Source organism: Synchiropus splendidus, chromosome 12 (assembly GCF_027744825.2).
Source record: "Synchiropus splendidus isolate RoL2022-P1 chromosome 12, RoL_Sspl_1.0, whole genome shotgun sequence".
Lineage (NCBI taxonomy): Eukaryota > Metazoa > Chordata > Actinopteri > Syngnathiformes > Callionymidae > Synchiropus > Synchiropus splendidus.
Genome location: NC_071345.1, coordinates 7,806,600 through 7,826,014, shown reverse-complemented (window position 1 = coordinate 7,826,014; position 19,415 = coordinate 7,806,600). Strand labels below are relative to the sequence as shown.

The 19,415-nt window shown below is 43.9% G+C and overlaps 1 protein-coding gene across 3 annotated transcripts in view; it reads left to right on the top strand.

The window, feature by feature from the left end:
• stxbp5a (syntaxin binding protein 5a (tomosyn)) overlaps positions 1–19,415 on the top strand; it is a 91,209-nt gene that overhangs the window by 67,186 nt on the left and 4,608 nt on the right. For 2 of the 3 annotated variants that reach the window (XR_008416200.1, XM_053880339.1), the window contains exons 9-21: positions 937–1,015; positions 1,388–1,542; positions 4,733–4,805; positions 4,880–5,027; positions 7,387–7,454; positions 9,556–9,596; positions 9,757–9,977; positions 11,814–11,989; positions 12,174–12,299; positions 12,390–12,541; positions 14,665–14,727; positions 16,482–16,535; positions 17,822–17,872. Coding sequence is in view for 2 of the 3 variants with exons in the window: in XM_053880339.1 (XP_053736314.1) it covers positions 937–1,015; positions 1,388–1,542; positions 4,733–4,805; positions 4,880–5,027; positions 7,387–7,454; positions 9,556–9,596; positions 9,757–9,977; positions 11,814–11,989; positions 12,174–12,299; positions 12,390–12,541; positions 14,665–14,727; positions 16,482–16,535; positions 17,822–17,872 (1,407 nt within the window). In the remaining variant the exon portion in view is untranslated. The remainder of the gene's footprint in view (positions 1–936; positions 1,016–1,387; positions 1,543–4,732; positions 4,806–4,879; positions 5,028–7,386; positions 7,455–9,555; positions 9,597–9,756; positions 9,978–11,813; positions 11,990–12,173; positions 12,300–12,389; positions 12,542–14,664; positions 14,728–16,481; positions 16,536–17,821; positions 17,873–19,415) is intronic. The other variant, XM_053880341.1, reaches the window with a different exon arrangement.

Here is a 19,415-nt window from a genome sequence, read left to right as displayed (position 1 = left end):
CTACATCTTTGTCTTTTTCTTCCTCTGCCTTTTTCTTTTCTCCTTTTTTACTTCTTCATTTTTACCATCTTTGGTCTTCAGACGTTCACTTGATACCTCTTTATCTCTACATCTTTTCCCTCAACATCTGTCTTTCGTCTTGTCTTATTTATCTCCTTCCTTTTCTCCATGATTTTATTCCCTTCTCTTTGTTTCCTACTTCTATTCATCCTCTTCCACTTCACCCTTGAATCATCTTTTACAACATTTTCTACCTTTTGCTCTTTCTTCCTATACATTGGTTTCTTTTTCCATCATCTACGTCGCCTTTTACTTCTTATTTTGCTTCCGCATCTTCCACTTTTTCCTTGTCTTTATTGTCCTGTGCCTCTCATTTCCGGCTTATTCCCTGTATTTGCTGTTTTCTGTTCAGATTCTACCCTTTCTTCATTTAAATTATACCACTTCTTTTTGCTCTTCTATTTTTTTCTTCATCCTTGGCAGGAAACTGTTTATTAATTTATATTTTTTGCCATCAGCTTGACATTGAGATCTGACTGTGGAGGTGAAGCTAACCATTAAAAACCATGGGTTGAAGGAAGAAGGAAGGCTCATGTTCTTCTAGCTGTCTAGAACCAAAGCCTCCAGTCTGCAGATGATCTGAAACGCTTCATAAAGAGTGTCTGCCTCCCTGAATTGTCTTGTTAATTGACGCCGGCTATCAATGAATGCTCAAAAGCTCCAGCGCTTTGTGACGGAAGAAATGCACGGCATATTTTTGACTTGAGCAGGAGTGAATTATGACGAGCTTCAAATGATTCGGTAACTTCAGCTCACGTCTTCGTCTGAGCTCGGCGTCTGGCGGAGGGAAACAGGCCGACATGAAAGAAGCTGCGCCACAAAAGAAGGAGGTTAAGGAGCAACAAAAAAAGTAACTTGTGTTTGTTCTTTTTTTAGGGAAGCAGCCCAAGGACGGGAAAAAGCCGGAGCCTTGTAAACCCATTCTGAAAGTGGAGTACAAAACCACCAGGATCGGGTGAGGTCCCGTCTTCTCTGTGAATCGATGAACGGGTCAATATAAATATCCCTCAAATCTCAGCCTCCTCCCCAGCAGCTTTTTAAGATGCAACTCTCATCACCTGAATGTTCTCATTTCTATTCGAGCAGCAGATTGTTCTGTCTGACCCCATCACTTTCTGCTGTCAAATTGAAAGGGAAAAAAAGCCTTTTTTAAATAAATCATCTTCCATTTCAAAGCTCATTTGTAGGCAGATTAACTTAGGGCCTCTGGAGAAATTTCAATTTTCCTGTCTCTATGGCGACTTGTCTGCTCGGATGTCTGTTGAACTGGGAACAGTGGAGTCCTCTGGAGCTGGACAGCTTAATGTGTGTAATCCGTTTGTCCCAGGGACCCTTTCATCATCCTGTCTGGTGGGCTCTCCTACGACACAGTGGGGCGCCGGCCCTGTCTCACAGTCATGCATGGGAAGAGTACTGCGGTTCTGGAGATGGACTACCCCATAGTGGACTTCCTCACGCTCTGCGAGACGCCGTACCCCAACGGTGAGACACCACGTCTGTGCTGGGCTTCACAGTTGCTGCAACTAGTGTTGCGTCGAAGCCCCCGACTCAGACTGGGACACAGTGTAGTAGTACACAGATCAATACTAAACACATCACGCTGATGTTTAGTACAGCAACTATAGTACAACTACAACACATTGATGCCACTCCAATCAACCTTATTGTACGAGTACCAACAACTCTAGGACTGCATTCACAACTAAACTAAAACCACTGCTTTTACTACAAATACAGCATCTGCAGTACTAGTAGTACAACACAATTTCCGACTATGAAACCTGCAACAAACCGTTGACAAAGCAAAACAAAAGAACATAAAATGTTTTGTCCCTTAGAAAATCATTTGTCTGACAATACTATTGCTACATGTACTCTAACCTTGTTTTCCCTGCTAAAACTGCTCCTACTTCAACTACTAGTGCTGCTAATAATAGTACTGCCGCTTCATCCTCTTTTTGTCTTACTACTGCTAATAATATAATAACATTAGTACTACTACCACCACGAGTTATACACTGTAGCTCATTCTACCTCAACTAGCCTCACTATGGAGTACTATCTCTCGTATCAGTACAACTCATAATGTCATTAGTATTACTATTAATACTTTTATAATGGTACTGCTTACTGATGCTATTACTACTACTGATAGTCCTGCTGCAACTACTACTACTACTACAACTGTTTGCGTTTGTACAAATAAATCAATACATCTACTATTACTATTTTGCTTGAAGTAGTAATTTAAAAAGATAACAAATACAGAATACTGTAGTTATGATTTCTATTCTACTACTTTTGCTGCCTTTATTACTACTATTACTACTAGGCCTGCTGCTACTGCTACTACGTCTGCTTTAATTTCCACACCCACGCCACAACAACTTCTGCCTCAACCTCTCCTACTACTACTTCTTCTGCTGCTACTTTGTATTGTACAATGACTACACTATGCAGTGACTAGTCCACAGCGATTGCCCGACAAGGAAACGTCTGCTTCTGCTGGTAGTCACCTGCCTGTGTTTTCAATGGACTGATGGTGCCATCAGAGCGGTCTGCCGTCACAGGTCGTCCAGTTGGAGAGCTGGGACTTGTAAAGAACGTGCAGTACATGTGCAGCTCTTGTTTAACCATTCAGCGGCTCAGCTGGAGTGAAGCGTTGTGCGGTTCCATGAGCGCTCAACTTCCTTTTTTCAATCACAAACTTTGAATGAAATCAGAAAACTGTCTTTGTATTTGGAGGAGAAGCGTCACCTCGATGTCTACAGAAGACATTAAATTCACAAACACCTCCCTGTGTGTGTTCATTACGCGTCGCCCCCTTGTGTTTGTGTGTTGCTTTAATAAATCTGAGATTTCCCAGGGGAAGGAAATCTGCTTCCATTAACCACCGCTCTGAATATTACGTCCTCTCTTCATCGCGCCGAGCAGAATAGACGAAATGATATCCAATATATTGAGCGGTGAATATCTGGAACAAGTAATCCACAACGTCAATGCACTTTATCTGGCAACGGCAGTGGGGATTAGTGATTATGTAATTACAGCGACTGTGTGACATCACCAGGAACCTAACCTCTGCTCTCATCTGGTAATCTGCATTAACCAGCCTCAGATTACACAATGCTGCCACAGCGCCTTGTGTATGCAAATATGTCTAAGGCCAGAATATATTATTATCGTATAGCAGCAGATGAAGCAAACAAACCGCAAATGTGGAGGGATTAATGCAAGCTCTGCAGAGTGTGAGCACGTTTACTGCAACTTTGTCCTCCACTTTGGTCCCCGTCAGCTGATCTACATTGACTCCTCATGTGGTGAAAACTATTGACTCAAGCTTGTCCCACTACTGATGCTGTAATACTACTATAATTACTTGCTCATTACATTGCTCTTCTGCAACTTCTTCTACTTCAGTCATTGTCAAGTACTACCCTGCTTCATCTACAATTGTTTGTACTGGTACTACTGATAGTTTTGCCATGAAAGCCTCCACAAAATGAAGTACTTTTTATTGTGTTTTTCATAGTGTTTTCCAAATCGCCACCTTTGTGTTTCCAAAATTGCACTGTATCTTATTGTGATACGGTTCGGACTTGAATAGAAAAAATATTGTCCAGGCCTTGTATACTATACATTTACTACTATTGCAGTTAGTGCTACAAATGAAAGTGAGAACTCCTGTGTTACAACACCAACTACAATTGCTAATGATTATTGCTGCATTAGCCCCTACTAATTCGTAGTAGTACTGGTCCTGCAAATGCTACAGTTCAAGCATCTACACATACAATATGTAGTCCTTCAACAACATGATTTTTCATTTTCTCTTCTGCTTGTATACAAACTACTGCTGCTAGCACATGAATAAGTATTACAATATCAGCAACTGCTTGACATCAACTGCTATTGGTTCTAGAGCTAGTACTAGTATCGGCTTGCTGCCTATTCTACTATAGAACTACTGCTATTTCTTTTCACTTAAGCCGCAACTATTAGTGACTGCTGTCAAATAAAGCAACTGTCACTTCATGTGCTTCCTGTTTGTATATTTAATGTGTATTTTTATATCGTGGACGGACATGCGACAAAGCTAAAGAGATGCTACATAGCTTAGCTTGCAGCTAACCGTGACCTCAGTCAAGCTCATGCTTTTCAGGAAGTGATAGCTTGCTTAACAAACAACAGCTGTCACTTATTTCTTTATGAATATTTCTGTATATAATAACAGAAACAGTCTGAAAACAGAGTCGGTGTGAAGCTGTTTAACCGTCTTTTTCTAATGCAAACTTGAGGCACACTTCTTTAGGCGTCCACAGCTCTCGAGCAGTCGAATGTAAAAGTTTATTTTCCAAGTGTTCTTGGTGTGTATTTAATGGTTTTCACTTCTACCTGACTCATATTTCCATTTGATTTAACATCATGGGCTCATTTGGAATCTATTAGCGCCACTCGTCCTCCAGGCATGTTGTGAAATTATACTCTTAAATCAGATGGATGCAAATATTTAAGCGAGGCTCCTTCCCCGACAGTGGATTAATAGATTTAAAGCTTTTCCTGCCCCGCCGTCTTCAGGGCACAGATATGATAATCGTAAAAAATGCTTCACACGTCCCTGTTCTTGCAGCCAGCTTCTGATGAATGACTCCATCTTTTTTTCTCGGTGCAGATTTTCAGGAACCCTACGCCGTGGTTGTTCTGCTCGAAAAGGATTTAGTGGTGATCGACCTTGCACAAAATGGGTGAGATACGTCTTCATCGCCTTCTCTCCGGTCGTTCCTCATCAGGAAGACTCACGCTGCCCTCTCCTCCACAGTTACCCCATATTCGAGAACCCCTATCCGCTCACCATCCACGAGTCTCCGGTCACCTGCTGCGAGTACTTCGCCGACTGCCCCGTGGACCTCATACCAGCACTTTACTCTGTCGGCTCGCGGCAGAAACGACAGGGATACAGCAAAAGGGTACGATGACAGATGTGTGATGAAGTTCAGTGACTTTCAGGTCTGAGTATATTTTCGCTGTAAAAGTGAGCACATGTATCTGGACTCATCGGTGCATTCATTTGTTAACTGTTGAAGTAGATAAGTAGGAGGACAATGTATTTATTTAGAACCGTGTTGAAGTAAATATATTCTTTTGAACAAATAATTATCATGTAAGATGATGAACTTGAGCAGTTATGAATGCGATTTTCATGGAAACAAGTTGATGAATATTGTTGTTTCTCAGTATAATTGCACAGGAATATAAATGTTTTAAGGTGAAAAAAAAGGGGGTTTGAGGAACTATGGCTATTTATTGAGGAACAGGATGCACTGATGTCAGGTGGACTAGACACAGTAAAAATAAAACTTTAAGTTAAGTGTCGTAAATTCCAAACTATAGTGCACGTCGCTCTATAAGCTGCGGGTGCAGTGGTGCTGTCTGCGCCGTAGGAAGGTCAGTGGTGCTTAAAAATGCACGAGGATCACTTCTAAATTAGTTTGGAAAACTAATGAAACTCATGAAACAAACATGCCAATGTTCTGAACTTGAATCATGAACTTTTCATCAGGAACTTTGGTTCACATTAAAGCATTCAAAATGCACTGTTTTCACCTGTGTGTCCGAAGTTCCAACACCACAGCTGGTCTCGTCTCTGGTCCTCCTGGAGATCTGGACGTTTCGCATGCGAAATGTAAAAAAAAAAAAAACACCTGTGACTTCATCAGTTTAATGTGACAAGGCTCAGTATTTTGGCAGCATGACACTCTTTAGCTTTTTAAAATCCATGTATTGTATGTACTGTCTTCAGACCGCGAGCAAAAAGTAGCATCTTATAGTCCGGAAATTACGGTAATTTGTTGGGGAAGTTAAACCTGGTCAGCTGTGTGAGCGACTTCACTCTGCTGTAGACAGAACTCATACTAACTTCAGTTTCATTCACACTCTGAATGAGCCCAAGTTTGTGTAGCAGCTTCAGTCTTTTATGTCCAAACTGGTCCAAGTCTAGTGCCATTGTTGGGACTTGATAAAGTCTGTCATCGAGGGGAGACTCAGACTAGAGCCACCACTTTTCTATGAGGTGTGGAAAACGCTTGGTATCCATGAGACCTGGTAGTAGGAGTTTGAGTTTCAGACTAGATGTCTGACCCAACACATCTTCCTCTGAAGCGGCTCTGCTCACGACACGACAGGTGTCTACTGTATCTCTCAGTGGGAGACAGCAGCGTCTCAATATCTGTGACTTCTCATTAGCATATTACCACGCTCCTCCTATTGTGTGCCCCCGGCTCCCTCCGCTCATCCGAGTGTCATCTCAGACGGACCCCCGCTCTTTTAGCCATTATACGTGCCGGTGTTCTTTCCCTTGTCGGCTTGTCCCAGCCTTCTCTGGGAAATGTCAGCATGTTCTGACCCAAAACTGGCTGCCGAGCTGCTGCTTTTCTCCCCCTCCTCCTGTTAAGAAAGAGTGGCCGGCTGATCTGTGGGAGGCGTCTCACGTAAAGATCATCGTGAGTCATCCCGCTGACCTTTGTATGGTGTCGACGTGTTCAAAGACAGAAGGCACCAACACTGGCGGATGACACACACAGTTCTGGTGTGTGCAAACTGTCAAGTCATGGCTTTTAATGCCCGGCTGAAACGCAAGACATGTGAGGGCTGTCGAGGACTGAACAAAGGGGAAGTGACATCTATAAAATTTCACCAGAGTCTAAACAAAGATTCTTCTGTGTCTCATATATAAAGGACACATTTTTTTATAAGTCCACTGAGGAGTGGTGAGTCGCACTTGAGACTCAGACTAGTGCAACTCATTTTGAACTTTGAAAACAAGATGTCTTCTCTTTGTTTGGGAATTTGAAGCTTGGTTCCGATTCTTAAAATTAAGAGCTGATTTCATTGTTTCATTTTCATAAAAATATGTGTTGAAAACTAAACATTGATGTCATAATGAGATAGTTTGAATGAGCTTTTCACTTCATAATGTATCAATTTCTATCAAACAAATCTAGAAAAATACTCAGAATGTTTTAAATAAAATCATTATATTATGTCTTAAAGTGTTAAATAACATCCAAGTTACATATTTTTCTTTGTTTGGGTCGTCTTTATCACTGTTCCATTCCATTTCATGAGTAACTACTGGCCAAAATTAGGAAAGAAATTGGGAAAAATGAACTGAAATGATTGTGGAAACATAAATGGAAACAAATGTATCCACTTTAATTCCTGTTTTATTATTTTCCCCAAGTTACAACACTCACCTTTCACCTCAAGAAAAAGAGGCCACGCCCCTTTCAGAATGGTGGTTGTAATGTTAAATGTTTGTCTGTGCAGGAGTGGCCGATAAGTGGTGGCAACTGGGGACAGGGGACGCAGAGCTACCCAGAGATCATCATCACCGGGTAAGAACTCCAAATTTCAGGAGCACCTTAATGTCCACCTACACACACCAGCCTTCTCAGGTAGTCTTCCTTGTTTATGAATGAGCTTTGAGAATATGGAGAGGACAATCTCTGCGTCCAAGTCGTCTTGTTTTAGCTTCACCAGTAGCAGGTCTTGCACCCCTGTGAGGACCCCTCACTTTATCAAGACTGTGTTGGCATCACGGTTGTTCTGCTGACGGTGAACCAGATTCATCCTGACTTTGACAGTCATAACTCTGAACCTTCCTGTTGGATTCCGTGTTGCTCTTGAACTATGGTTGCCGAAGGTCAGAGGGGATAGTTGCACCCAGATTGATGCGGTCCATACTGCCCGTACACTGGGAGACTTCTCCACTAGATCAAATGCCTTTGTCTTATAGGTAGAATTTTTGATCCCTGTCTGGTGTCTTGTTGTAATCTGCTTCTGTTTTACACTATTTTTATTTTATTTTAAACTTCCTCGTTCATCCGTCTCCTCTATCACTCCTGCAGACCGCTTTAGGATTCCACTCGAGTTTGTCGCTCTTATTAAAAACGCCACCAAAACCCACCGTTCACAATCCACTCGGCCGAGAAGTGAGCGACAAAACAACACAGCAAATAAATTCCCTCTGTCAGTGTAATTGTCTATGACAGCAAACGTAGAGGCTGATAGATGGACGAAATCCCGCCAACAATGGATCCTGTTTATTTGATTTCCCTCTGGCCGGCGGGAGGGTACGGCGAATGTCGGGGCGCTCCGTCACCGACCCGAGCCGTCGCACACTAAATCTATATGTGACAGATAAACAAGCAAATCTACCTCATGTAGGAGCCGCAGACAAAAGTATTAGGGGCTGTCTGGATTCATCCATTATTCCGAGCTGTGGTGCCGACCCGCCTGAGGGTCTTCTCTCGGGCCCACTTTTTCAAGTGACTTTTCGAGAGAAATTTTCAAATTACGGAATGAATCCTCTTAATATGAATAAACATTTACCAGACGGTATATTACTCCTGGGTAATATTTTTTTTGGTTGTCGTTTTTTTCTACTGTCGAGCTCCAGTGTGTTGTGCGCCGATCTGTCCGTCAGTCAAAGCAGCGCTGCTGTGGTGTGCGGCGCTCCTCTTCCCACACACTCACAGAGAAGAAGCCGCTCACATGCGCAACTTCCACCTGTTTTTAAACCTGATGCGCCTCTAACTTGACCACACACTTACAGGACAGAACCATGGAGGGAGGGAGGGATCCTTGTCGGACCCGAGATGCCAAAGACTATCTGCACTACAGAGCTAACGGCTTACGTGACGTCTCGATTCAAAACTTTATTGATACTCATGGACTGTCAAAGTTTGCTTTGAGGTTTAAAAGTTGGCGAAAAACTAAATCCACAACAAAATAAATGCCCTCCAGAATGTGAAGAGAGAAAGAATATTTGTTTTTATGAAGCAAGTTCAGGCAAAAAATGCCAAGGATTTGTCTGGAAACTCAAAACTACAATAAAATCATGCAAAAGAGAAGTGATAAAATTGAAACAGTTATTTAAAGTAAGTAAATACATAAATAAATCATGATATATTTTGCCATATTGCCCGCCCCTTTCTGGACACATTTGAAACTCATACATTTTCTGCCATTTCTTTCTGCAAACAGCCAGGCAAAATAACAACCGAGTGTCAGTAGCTTCAGCTTTCCACAAATGAATGGGGATTTTCTATAGGACCCGAGGTTCCTTTGCTAATGTGCCTCAGGATTTTTTCAATGAACCAAAGGTGCCGTGGCTAGAAAACGGTTGAAAAACACTGGATTAGATGAGCTTTATTCGTCCCGCAGTGGAGAAATTCAGCATGTCACAGAAACCAATGACAACGCAAGATGAAGACACAATAATGACATTAATGATGCCTAACAACATCCAACATCCACAACATCAGCACACAAAAAAACGCAAAAAAAATAAATAAAATAATAATATTTCTGTAACTATATAAATAGATAATAAACAAATGAGGAGCTTGGCCATTCTAACAATATTTTCTTGTTATTTTTGAAGATCAGTTGTCAATAATTCATCTTTAAATACAATGTATTTTGGCTTTTCAGACACGCTGATGGAACGGTGAAGTTCTGGGATGCCTCTGCAAGTAAGTTCTGGATCCGCTGTCCTCATGCTTACAACAGTGTTTCATACCTCAAAACTAGATATACGTTCATGCTAAAGATTTCACTGGAAGTTCAAGTTGATCTGTAACATTTAACAGTTTCATTAAATTCAGCCGCAACATTGCTGTTGCTTCTCCTCAGTAATGCTCCAGGTGCTCTATAAACTCAAGACAGCCAAGGTGTTCGACAGACCCCGAAACAAGGAGGACAAGGGCAGCACCGAGGTGTCAGACGAGGACCCGTTTGCCATCCAGATCATGGCCTGGTGCCCTGAGAGTCGGATGCTGTGTGTCGCCGGCGTGTCCGCCAATCTGATCATCTACCGCTTCAGCAAACTAGAAGTAACCACCGAGGTGGTGCAGGTGAGTTACAATAAGAAAACATCTCGCTCAGATCTGTCTAGTCACAGCCGGTATGGTTGCCATGACAACAGACGGAGCTGTGGAGAAGCTACGCGAGGCTGTCATTAGAATCTGCCTGGATGGCGACGTGAAAGCCTATGGCTGCGTGATATGACTCAGTGTTTAAAAGGAAATTCTCATCTGTGAGCGCGTGGCTGGAATATATGTTCTTTTGTTGCCGCTCAGCAAAGCGGTGGCGTGTTAAATTGCCCAACTAGTGAGATTCTTCAGGCAACACGTGTCTTGCTAAACAGTCATTACAGTGTTGTTGTCGCTCCACTACACTTCACAAAGATCCGCTGTCAATCAAAGTACGTGGGCGGAACTGTGAGTGGCTTTTTTTTTTTTTTCCCCTGTGATGATTTAAGCTCCTGTCTTTTGTGTGTCTGTCGGACGAACCCCGCTCATCCACTGCGAGGTGCCGGAGCTAAGTAAGTCGGGAGATGGAAATTTCAGCGCTGATCACTCCCGAGTGAGGTGGAGGCTAATGAGAGTTTAGCGATCGCAGGTGTGTGTGTGTCGGCGGAGGTGCGCGTGCGTGCGTGTGTGTGTGTGTGTGCGGAGGTGGAAGTGAAGTAGCCTGAAGGAGGAGGTGTGTGAGGGAATTCATTATTTCTGCGTTTGGAAGGACCTTGCCAACTCCAAATATGTCGTAACTCACTTCAACACACTCGCACCGTATTTATAAGCTGTAATTATTGATGTGATATGAAATATTTAAACCAAAAAGCCATAATATTATGACCTTATTCACTGCTGCAGTGAAGCACATAGCTCTAGAGCCTGACTCATAGGAGGCATGTTTCAGTCGGAAGAAGCAGGGAACCTGATCTGCTTCTCTATTTGGAAGGAGTCACTGAACACAGCACGTCAGTTTCTCACCTCACACGCCGCAGGAAGGGTGTGACTCCACTCACAATTTGTGTCCTTTATTTTGGTTGATTGTCTGGTCTCAGTGAAGAAGCTGTTGGACACTTACTGTAGTCATAAAGATCACTTCACCATGTGTCAAAAAGTGGGGAAATTCTATGTGTTTTTGTTGAAAATAATAATAATAATGCATATAGTACTACTCCTTAAAATTCAAGAACAAAATATTGATTTATTTTAGCAAAATAAACAGGAACTGAAATCGCATTAACAGTGAGTCCTTCTTTCAGCTCTTCTTTTTTTTTTTTTTAAATTAGATTAAGGTTGGACAGAGACAGTGTTTCACATAAGCATTACATCCCAGTGGGTCCAGAAAATAAGATCTATCTTTGCTGCAAACTACTGAAAAAAACATGGCGGATTCCAATGAAGTACTTGCTCTTTAAGACACTGTATTCTCATTTGTTCGTAAATCTCTCGTCTGAAATGTGTCTGTCAGAGGGACAGCTGAAGTTTGGAGGCAAAGTTAGGGAGGTCAGGTGGTTTGCATGTCTGGAGAGAAGAGCCGGTGTTGGACCAAGAATGTTGGGGATGAAGAACAGCCCAAGTAAATGGAGTCTAACCCCAGGAATCGCTGAGTAGGAATCAAAATAGCGGGACAGGAGGTCAGACTTAAGACAGAGACTCGAGACAGAGACTGCGCGGGTAGTCTGGGTTGTAGTCGCTCTGATTTTAGGCCAGGTTAAGCATTCACAACGCCACAGCTCACAGTTAAAGCTTCAGGAGAATCTACAAAAAACATCTGCTGAAACAGGAAGTTAAGAAGCTGAATAGCAGTAAGGTGTGCACACGTCAAAGCAGGACATTTGTGATTATGTTTTGCTGCATAAAAGTATAACTACATAATCATTATGTTTTTCTTTGCAGTTATTAGAGGTGCGAATGCAGTACGAGCTGAACGACATCGAGTCCCCAGAAGGCGGCGGTGGAGATCAGACGTCAGCTCTTCCCACCCCGGGTGCCTCCCCCCAGACCAGCGGCCCGCCATCCCACCCCTCCACCAGTAGTAACAACTCCGACGGCGGCAACGTGCCCTGTCTCAAGTACGCACTCGCACGTCCCCGCGCCTGTCCTCCTGCCTGCAGCGCTGCCGCCCTTCCCAGCGCCGGTGCTGCCACTTGTGCCAGTCACAGCCGCTTCATTATCCACAGCTGCACAGCTTTAAATTTAGCACTATTCGCTGCCTTCTCTCTTATATGTGCTCCCCGTCATCTCTGTTTCCTCCAGAGTGCGCAGTGCTCCGCTGAAGCAGTCTCCAGGTTACCAGGTAGATCTGGTGGTCCAGCTAGTCTGGGTGAGCGGAGAGCCGCCGCAGCAGATCACAAGCCTGGCCCTCAACTCCTCCTACGGCCTGTGAGTCCCTCCGTCCGCCGATCCAATCCGTCCAAGTTACTTCTCAAGCGTCTCTGTTTGATCCATAACCTTCGCTCCTCTTCCACACAGGGTGGTGTTTGGGAACAGTAACGGTCTGGCGGTGGTGGATTACATCCAGAAGACCGTCGTGCTCAATTTAGGGACGGTTGAGTTGTATGGCTCCAATGACCCCTATCAGAGACAACCTCGCTCGCCAAGAAAGTCCAGACAGCCCTCCGGAGGTAAGCATGGTTATATCTGGGGGCGGGCCTGCGGTGACAGGACCGTCAACATGGACTGGAAAGGCAGAATTGTGGCCCTTTATCTACTCTAAAAGATCTGGACGTCGCAGTGTCTGGGTCCTTTAGATCCTTCTCTTCCATTTCACAGGCCGTCTTGTTCATGAAAGTCCCCTCTCTACACTTGTCACCGAAGAAAATCGGACCTGAATATTTTAACTGAAGCTTCTACTTTGTGGCCCCAGACACGTTGCAGACCGACTCCCACAGTCAGTCCATCATGTGATCGTGACGCCACACTGACACCAAGATCGTGCTTGGTTTCTTTCATTCTTCGCTCCCCCTAACTTAGTCTCCAACCTTCTGATGGTCTCACGTGAAGAACACAAATGTAACGAGACATTGAAAAATAGCTAGTTATGACGATGTAACACGAGCTAGTTTTCATTGCTGATAAGCTACACTCACAACCCACCTCCTCCCTGGCTCCCGCTGATATTCCATGCAAGCTTAAGGTGGCTGCCTCTTGTTCCTGAGAGTGTTTCATTGCTCCTTCACTAATATGGTGATGTGTATCAAGATTATTTGAATTGAAATCGACTGAACTTTCTCGGCCTGTTCTGTAAATGTCTCAGCAAAGAGCCAGATTCCTTCATTTGTGCCTTTACAGTGCGGAATCCTGCCCCTCAGCTGGCTTGGCTCCATTCACCAGATCCCCTCTCCTCCTCCTCCTCCTCCTTCAGCTCATTCACACTCTCCCTACAAGAGGGCCACACTGCCCCCTAGTGTGCGGACATGAGCGCACACCTGGATGGTGCAGTGACAGAGCAATGACAAAGTGTGCCCTGACTCCACTGGGCCATAAATATGTATTTGTGGCTGTTACGACAAGTATTTATGAACACGTATGCAAAGCGACGCTACACGCACACACACACGCGGAGCAGCTGGTGTCGGTGGCTGCTGAGCAGTGGGCCGGAACCTGTCGGAGTTGGGTGAGATTGAGCGGTAATCAGGTCTCCAGCTGCGACGGGACAGGACAATGTCACACGTCAACACTTTGTGAAGACATTAGAGCGGCGTGAATCTTTTTTAAGGAGCGTTTACGGTCTGCGGAGGAGCGTCTTTAATGTAAATGAATAGGACAGTTAACGCTGAAATAAGGACGTTTGTATGTGAACTGACTCGGCAGGTCCTCTAAATCACCGGAGCTCAGTTCATTTCCTCACCACCCCCCAAGTGGACTTTAATGGCTCCTCTGTACAGAGATAAATGCATGAGAATCCTGAGAAGTTGCTCCCATCTAAACTTGTATTTTATCGTCATGTTGTGTGGTGAGGTGGTCTGTGGCGCCGTCTCACTTGCAGGTTTGAATCCAGCTTGAGGCAGCTGTGACTTTGGAGCGAAACTGTGTTCTCCTCCTGCTTACTTCTGAGCACTCGGGTTTCCTCCCACTGGCCAAAAACATGGAGTTTAATTGCTGACTCTGCAGTAGAATGTTGTGGCTGTGTAACTGGGATAAACTCCAGCTGGCGGAAAATTAACAAATAAATATTGGATTATATTCATTTATATTGTGTGTATAACATTTTCACATATGCAGTACTATGTGGTACTTAAAGGTACATCAAATAGATCTAAATGTGATAAGTCAAATAAAAGACAAATATATATATAATGTATTTATAATGTGTTAAATGTATCAATTAATTTCACAAAAAAAAAATTATGTTACTAAAAGGAGTTGTTTCTTTAATCTCCTTTTTTTCGTTAGCTTTCTGTGCAATATTTTTCACAAGAGTTTTGTATGAAATGTATTTCTATAACTCATTAAATTGTAGTTAATAAGCAGTGAGAAAATGAATCTTGTAAGAACTAAAATGATTTTGAAAATGATCAGTCAAAATGATGGTCATCAGAAATTGACTTTTTCGAGAATTAACAGGAAATAAGAATGGATACGATAAAGCAAGCAAAAGGCTTGACAGGCTGCTCATAAGTACCTAGTTTACATACTCGGTCACAGGACCACAAAGGTTGAACTCAAAACTGTGGATGAAAAAAGGTCACTGCTTCAAAACCTGCGTTGGTGCTGCTCAGTTACCCGTGTCCCGTCTCTCCCGCAGGTCTGTGTGACATCAACGAAGGCTCAGCGACATCCGAGGACCGCTGCAAGTCCCCCACTTCAGGTAACACGTCGTTCGGGGACCGAGCCTTTTCCGAAAACCTCCCGTTCAAATGAAACCCAAACAGTGAACCAGCAAACAACACAGACGGCGATTTGAATGCGGGTCTTGATTGAGCGTGTTCCCACTGAGCAGGCACTTCAGAAACGTATTTATTAATAAATTGTTGTGCGGCAAACCGGAACTCCACTGAAGGGGATTTTGGTGAACCATAAAATTGTCTCGCCGTCAGCTCCACTCCACATCAGACATTCACTGTTTGAGTTCAGTGTTAAAGTGGGGAGTGGTCTCGCCTCAGCGTGTGTGTGCATGCTCTCCATGGGGTTGTCATTTCGGAGCTTTATGAAATTGATCAATGGATGCGGTCTGTCTTGAAAATCGCTCCCTAGAGGCCTAAAACTATTTGCAAAATATGTTTTCAAGGACGGTCTGTTGCATTAAGTGTTGACTCCCAGAGGTTGAATGCTTTCTCGCTCATTGTCTCATCTCCTGATGTGAGTAAGGTTTCCTGACTTGACCCCAGAAGAGTTCACCATCATAAAGTGCGTTCCTGCTTCCTAAGCGACAGCATTAGTATTTGGGATGAGGCCTTCTGACGCCGGTGCCGCCCCAGATCCATCTCATTAGAGCTTACTTGGCATTAGCGCGCGGAAAACAACAAGCCGTTTAGAAAGGTCAGACACAAAAACATTCTCCCAGTCTGGAGTTGTGCTTCCGTCCAGGTGTGGTGGGCCTGACCGCCCCACGTGTCTGGCGTCTCCAGACTGTGGACCGATCCGTCTGTCTGCTCTGAATTATTCATGGCAGTCAGATAAGGCGGCTGGCTGTAAACATGGCTGCTGCTCTGACTGAATGGCCCGAAGAAAAAGAGAAAATATACCTCTGTAAAATTAAAGTCACAGACTTTAGGGGAAAAAAAAGTTTCCATTTCTGTTAATGTGTTTGGAACTTTTGCCCTCTGTACAAATGACTAGCTGCCAGGTTTTATTTTTAGAGGTTAGTAGAACTGGTAGTAGTGCAGTTTTGTTTTGACAAAAACTTACTGCTACTGTTTAAAAAAATTTTGTTTAGCTTCAAATGTGTGGTATGCTAATGGCTACCTCTGTATTTGCACCATATGTTGGTGGTTCAAAAGACACAGGAAGGTGTGTTTGTGAATGACTCTGTTGACAAGTCATGTCCAATATGAGCTGAGATCAGGTCAGTGTGCAGTGATAAGAGTTGTATTTTGGGGTCCTTTCATTTGATGTACTTCACTTTTTAAAGTGTTGGGAAACAGTGAAGAGAGTTCCATTGATGGCGTATGTTACCGCTCAGTCTTGTCTTATAACACGTTGCGGACCTAAGCAAGAGAGCGATTTTTGTCACTATGGGAAGGACAATAGTTCCTTTGCCTTCTGGCAGCGCTAATTTTTGTTAGCATATTTCAGTCCGTCAGTGTTGGAATCTCAAATAAATCTCTCCTTGTCCCAAAACATCCCAGAAAAACTCGGTGTTCTTAACCAGTTCTGTCCACCGACATTCTGAGAAGGGTGGTGTCCGATTTCAAGGTCGTGACCTTGATCCCTGCTGCCCCAAAACTTATGGAAGTCAGTGGTGGGACTTCACTTTACTTCACTTTACGTGTGTAATTCTCTTGCTTCGTGTTTTTGAGCAGCGGTTTTCACAAGCTAGCTGGGTTTGTGGCGGTGTGTTGTGACCCCAGCTCCAGAGTTGTTCTAACTTGACTGTACTCTCCCCTTTCATACGCCCAAAAGTGCTGATGTCAAACAGCAATCTACAGCAGTTCTACAATGGCGGTGGTAGAGGAGGTAAGATTGGCAACAGATGAAAAAGGACGGAGGGTCCAGATCCGTCCCCCCCGCCCCCTCCACACTGTCTCTGTCCGTCTCGTATCTAGTCTCACAATTACAGGTGGCTAAAGTCCAGGTTGGCTTCTGTTCTATCATCTTCTGGTTTCAGGTTATTTTTGAGTCAGTTTCCTGTAAGAAAGTAACGCATCTTTGTGGAGAGACACCCGGAAGATCACGCAGCAGAAGCTAACCTGGCCGTTTGTTCTAGTAACCCGCTAGTTAGCCTCGACACGCACTGCATGCTACTTGTACGTAGCACGAGCCTCAATCCGTAACTTTGCCTGCGTGTCTGTCCCAGTCCTGTTACTGGCCGTTACTTGTCCAGATTATCACCTGATGAAGCGAGTCTGTCCAACTCTCTGTCTGTCTGTCAATCCACTTCCTGTCTGTCTGAGTCTGTCCAACTAGCTTAAGGTCGATGCTGTTTGGGTTTTGAGGATAACATGGTGTTTGAGCTGCGGACTGACGAAACGAAATATTGAACCACATAGACCACAACACGTTTTATTCAGGTCACCATTAGCGCCAAACACAGCTGCGTAGGTAGCGAGTTAGCTCCGATCCAACAGGTGTCGCTACACGAAAGTTAAAGTGTTTTAGGATCCTGGCCGTCACGAGGGCAACTGGGATGTTGGAGACACAGGAAGTCCTTTTCCCTGCTATCAAGCAGTTGGTCATAATGTTATGGCCCAATTTCAGGAACTACTCGACAAAAACAAAAAAGTTCGGTAAGACTATTAAAAACCATAAACGCTACTTTCAAGTATGGTGGAATAGCGCCCTCTCTGGTCCTCTAAGGATTGAAGTTGACGTACATTGTCTTACCTTTAACGTCCAAAGCGGCCTGCAGAGTTTCCAGTTCATCACGCTGCTACACGGTGGTCTTCTTCACTCATCTGTCCTCCTCCATGTTGAGTGGTTGCTGTTTCCTCGGTGCATGCTCCTGTGGCATGAGGATCTGAATGGCTGTGCAGTTTGGATGCCCGTCCGCTGTCGTCCAGGGCCACCACGGGTCGCCTCCTGAGTCCTGTCTGTCACAGCATGGGTTGTCTCCGCGCCCTCACCTTTGTCTCGCACTTTCTGCTCGTCGTGTCCGACAACAAGTGAAACCCCTCTCTCTCTCTCTCTCTCGTATCTGGTGCGACTGAGTCTGTTCCAGGCCTGCGCGAGTCCTCGAGCTTTGCATGGCATCGTGTGTCCGTCAGACGTGTGTTTGTAAAGAAAGGATGTTCTCTTTTTTCCAGCAAAGATGTCACGGAAATTAAGCTTGCCTACTGAGCTAAAGCCAGACTTGGGTAAGCCTTGACTTCGTGCTTTAAACTGCTTCAAACTGGCAACTTTCAGAGGTGTTTTCACCCAGGATTGCATGAGAGAGTGAAATGAGCGCCGGGACTCGGACCTGGTGATGTGTGCTGAGCTGTCGATGTTAAGCTTGAGCCAACTCTCCCACTTTCATTTTTCCTATTCTTGTTTCCTCTCTGTACGATCTTGACGCCACACTCGTGTTTTACAGTCAGTGTCAACAGTGTTGAGCAACTATTTAAGTGTGGCAAGAAGTGAGGAAGTGTGGGTTGAGGCTACAGGGACTATGATGTTTGAGGATGACGTTGATCTGTCGCTAACAAAAGTCCGTTTCAAGGCAAGGGCACAGCACTCAGATAAAAGATTATGACCACAGCCAGGCAGAAAAGTGACCTGTGTTTCCACTGGACTATTTACACAGATCTGCTCCCCAAAAAAAAGAAATTGCAGACTCACTTCCTTCCAGATTTAAGTGTCATCGCTTTGCCACGTCAACATGTGGTCAAAAGCTTCTTCTTTGTTCTTTTTCGTTTTGCTATAATTGAGCAAATATTTTTTTTATTTTTATTGTCGACAAAGAGGTTTTCGATTTTTGTGTGGTGGCAAATATAAGCTCGTAATAAAGACGTACAACAGCAGCCAATCACCATGTGCTGGATTGTCAGACCAGGAAGTAGAACAGGCACGTGGCGTTTTGATGTTGAAAAGTTTTAGTTTCCTCTTTTAATCTGATGGCAACTGCCAGATGTGATGTCATCACCTGGCGACAGCCCGGACACAGACAACAGGCCAAAGGAAGTGAGTCTGCAAATTTTTCTGCGGCCAAAACAAAACACTTATTCTTGCTCTGGCACGGAATTCAACTTTAATTTTCTGAAATGACCATGTTAAATTTGGTTCCGCTACCAGACAAGCTAACATGCTAACTAGTTAGCCGAAAGCAAACAACGTACAGAACCTGTTTTCGTACTAATTGACTAAAACTGTTTCAAAATATTGTCGGAATTGCTTTAAACTAGCTGTATGCTAATAGCTTACTCTGCACAGTATTTGAAGGTTTATTGGTTTGGTTTATTTATTATTTTAAGGGAGTATTATGATGAGCTGTGGGAGTTTGTTATGGTCGATGTTATGGTCCATGCAGTGTGTCACTGTGACCCTCAGTTCGATATGTACGATCTTCTCTGTGGATATATACCTTAGTTTGAGACTCAACTCCAGTGCCTTACTTGAAGAAACACTATACTATAAGATGTTTTACCACTGTTATTTATTCCGTCCGACCGCTGCTTGAACGCTTGGTGGTGACGGTTGGAGAGAGACAGTCGTGAATGTTGATGAAGGAAAAGAGTGAAACATGGAAAGTTATTGATGACTGATCTAAAAGTCGCTGAAGGTTTGAAAGAATTCATTTTAATGACTCATGATGGATTCACCAAATGACGTGCACCCAGCCCATCTGCTGCTGAGATATAACCTGGAACGATCCGAGAAGTCTGGCAGGAAGCGACGAGGGCTCATGCTCAAAAACAGAAG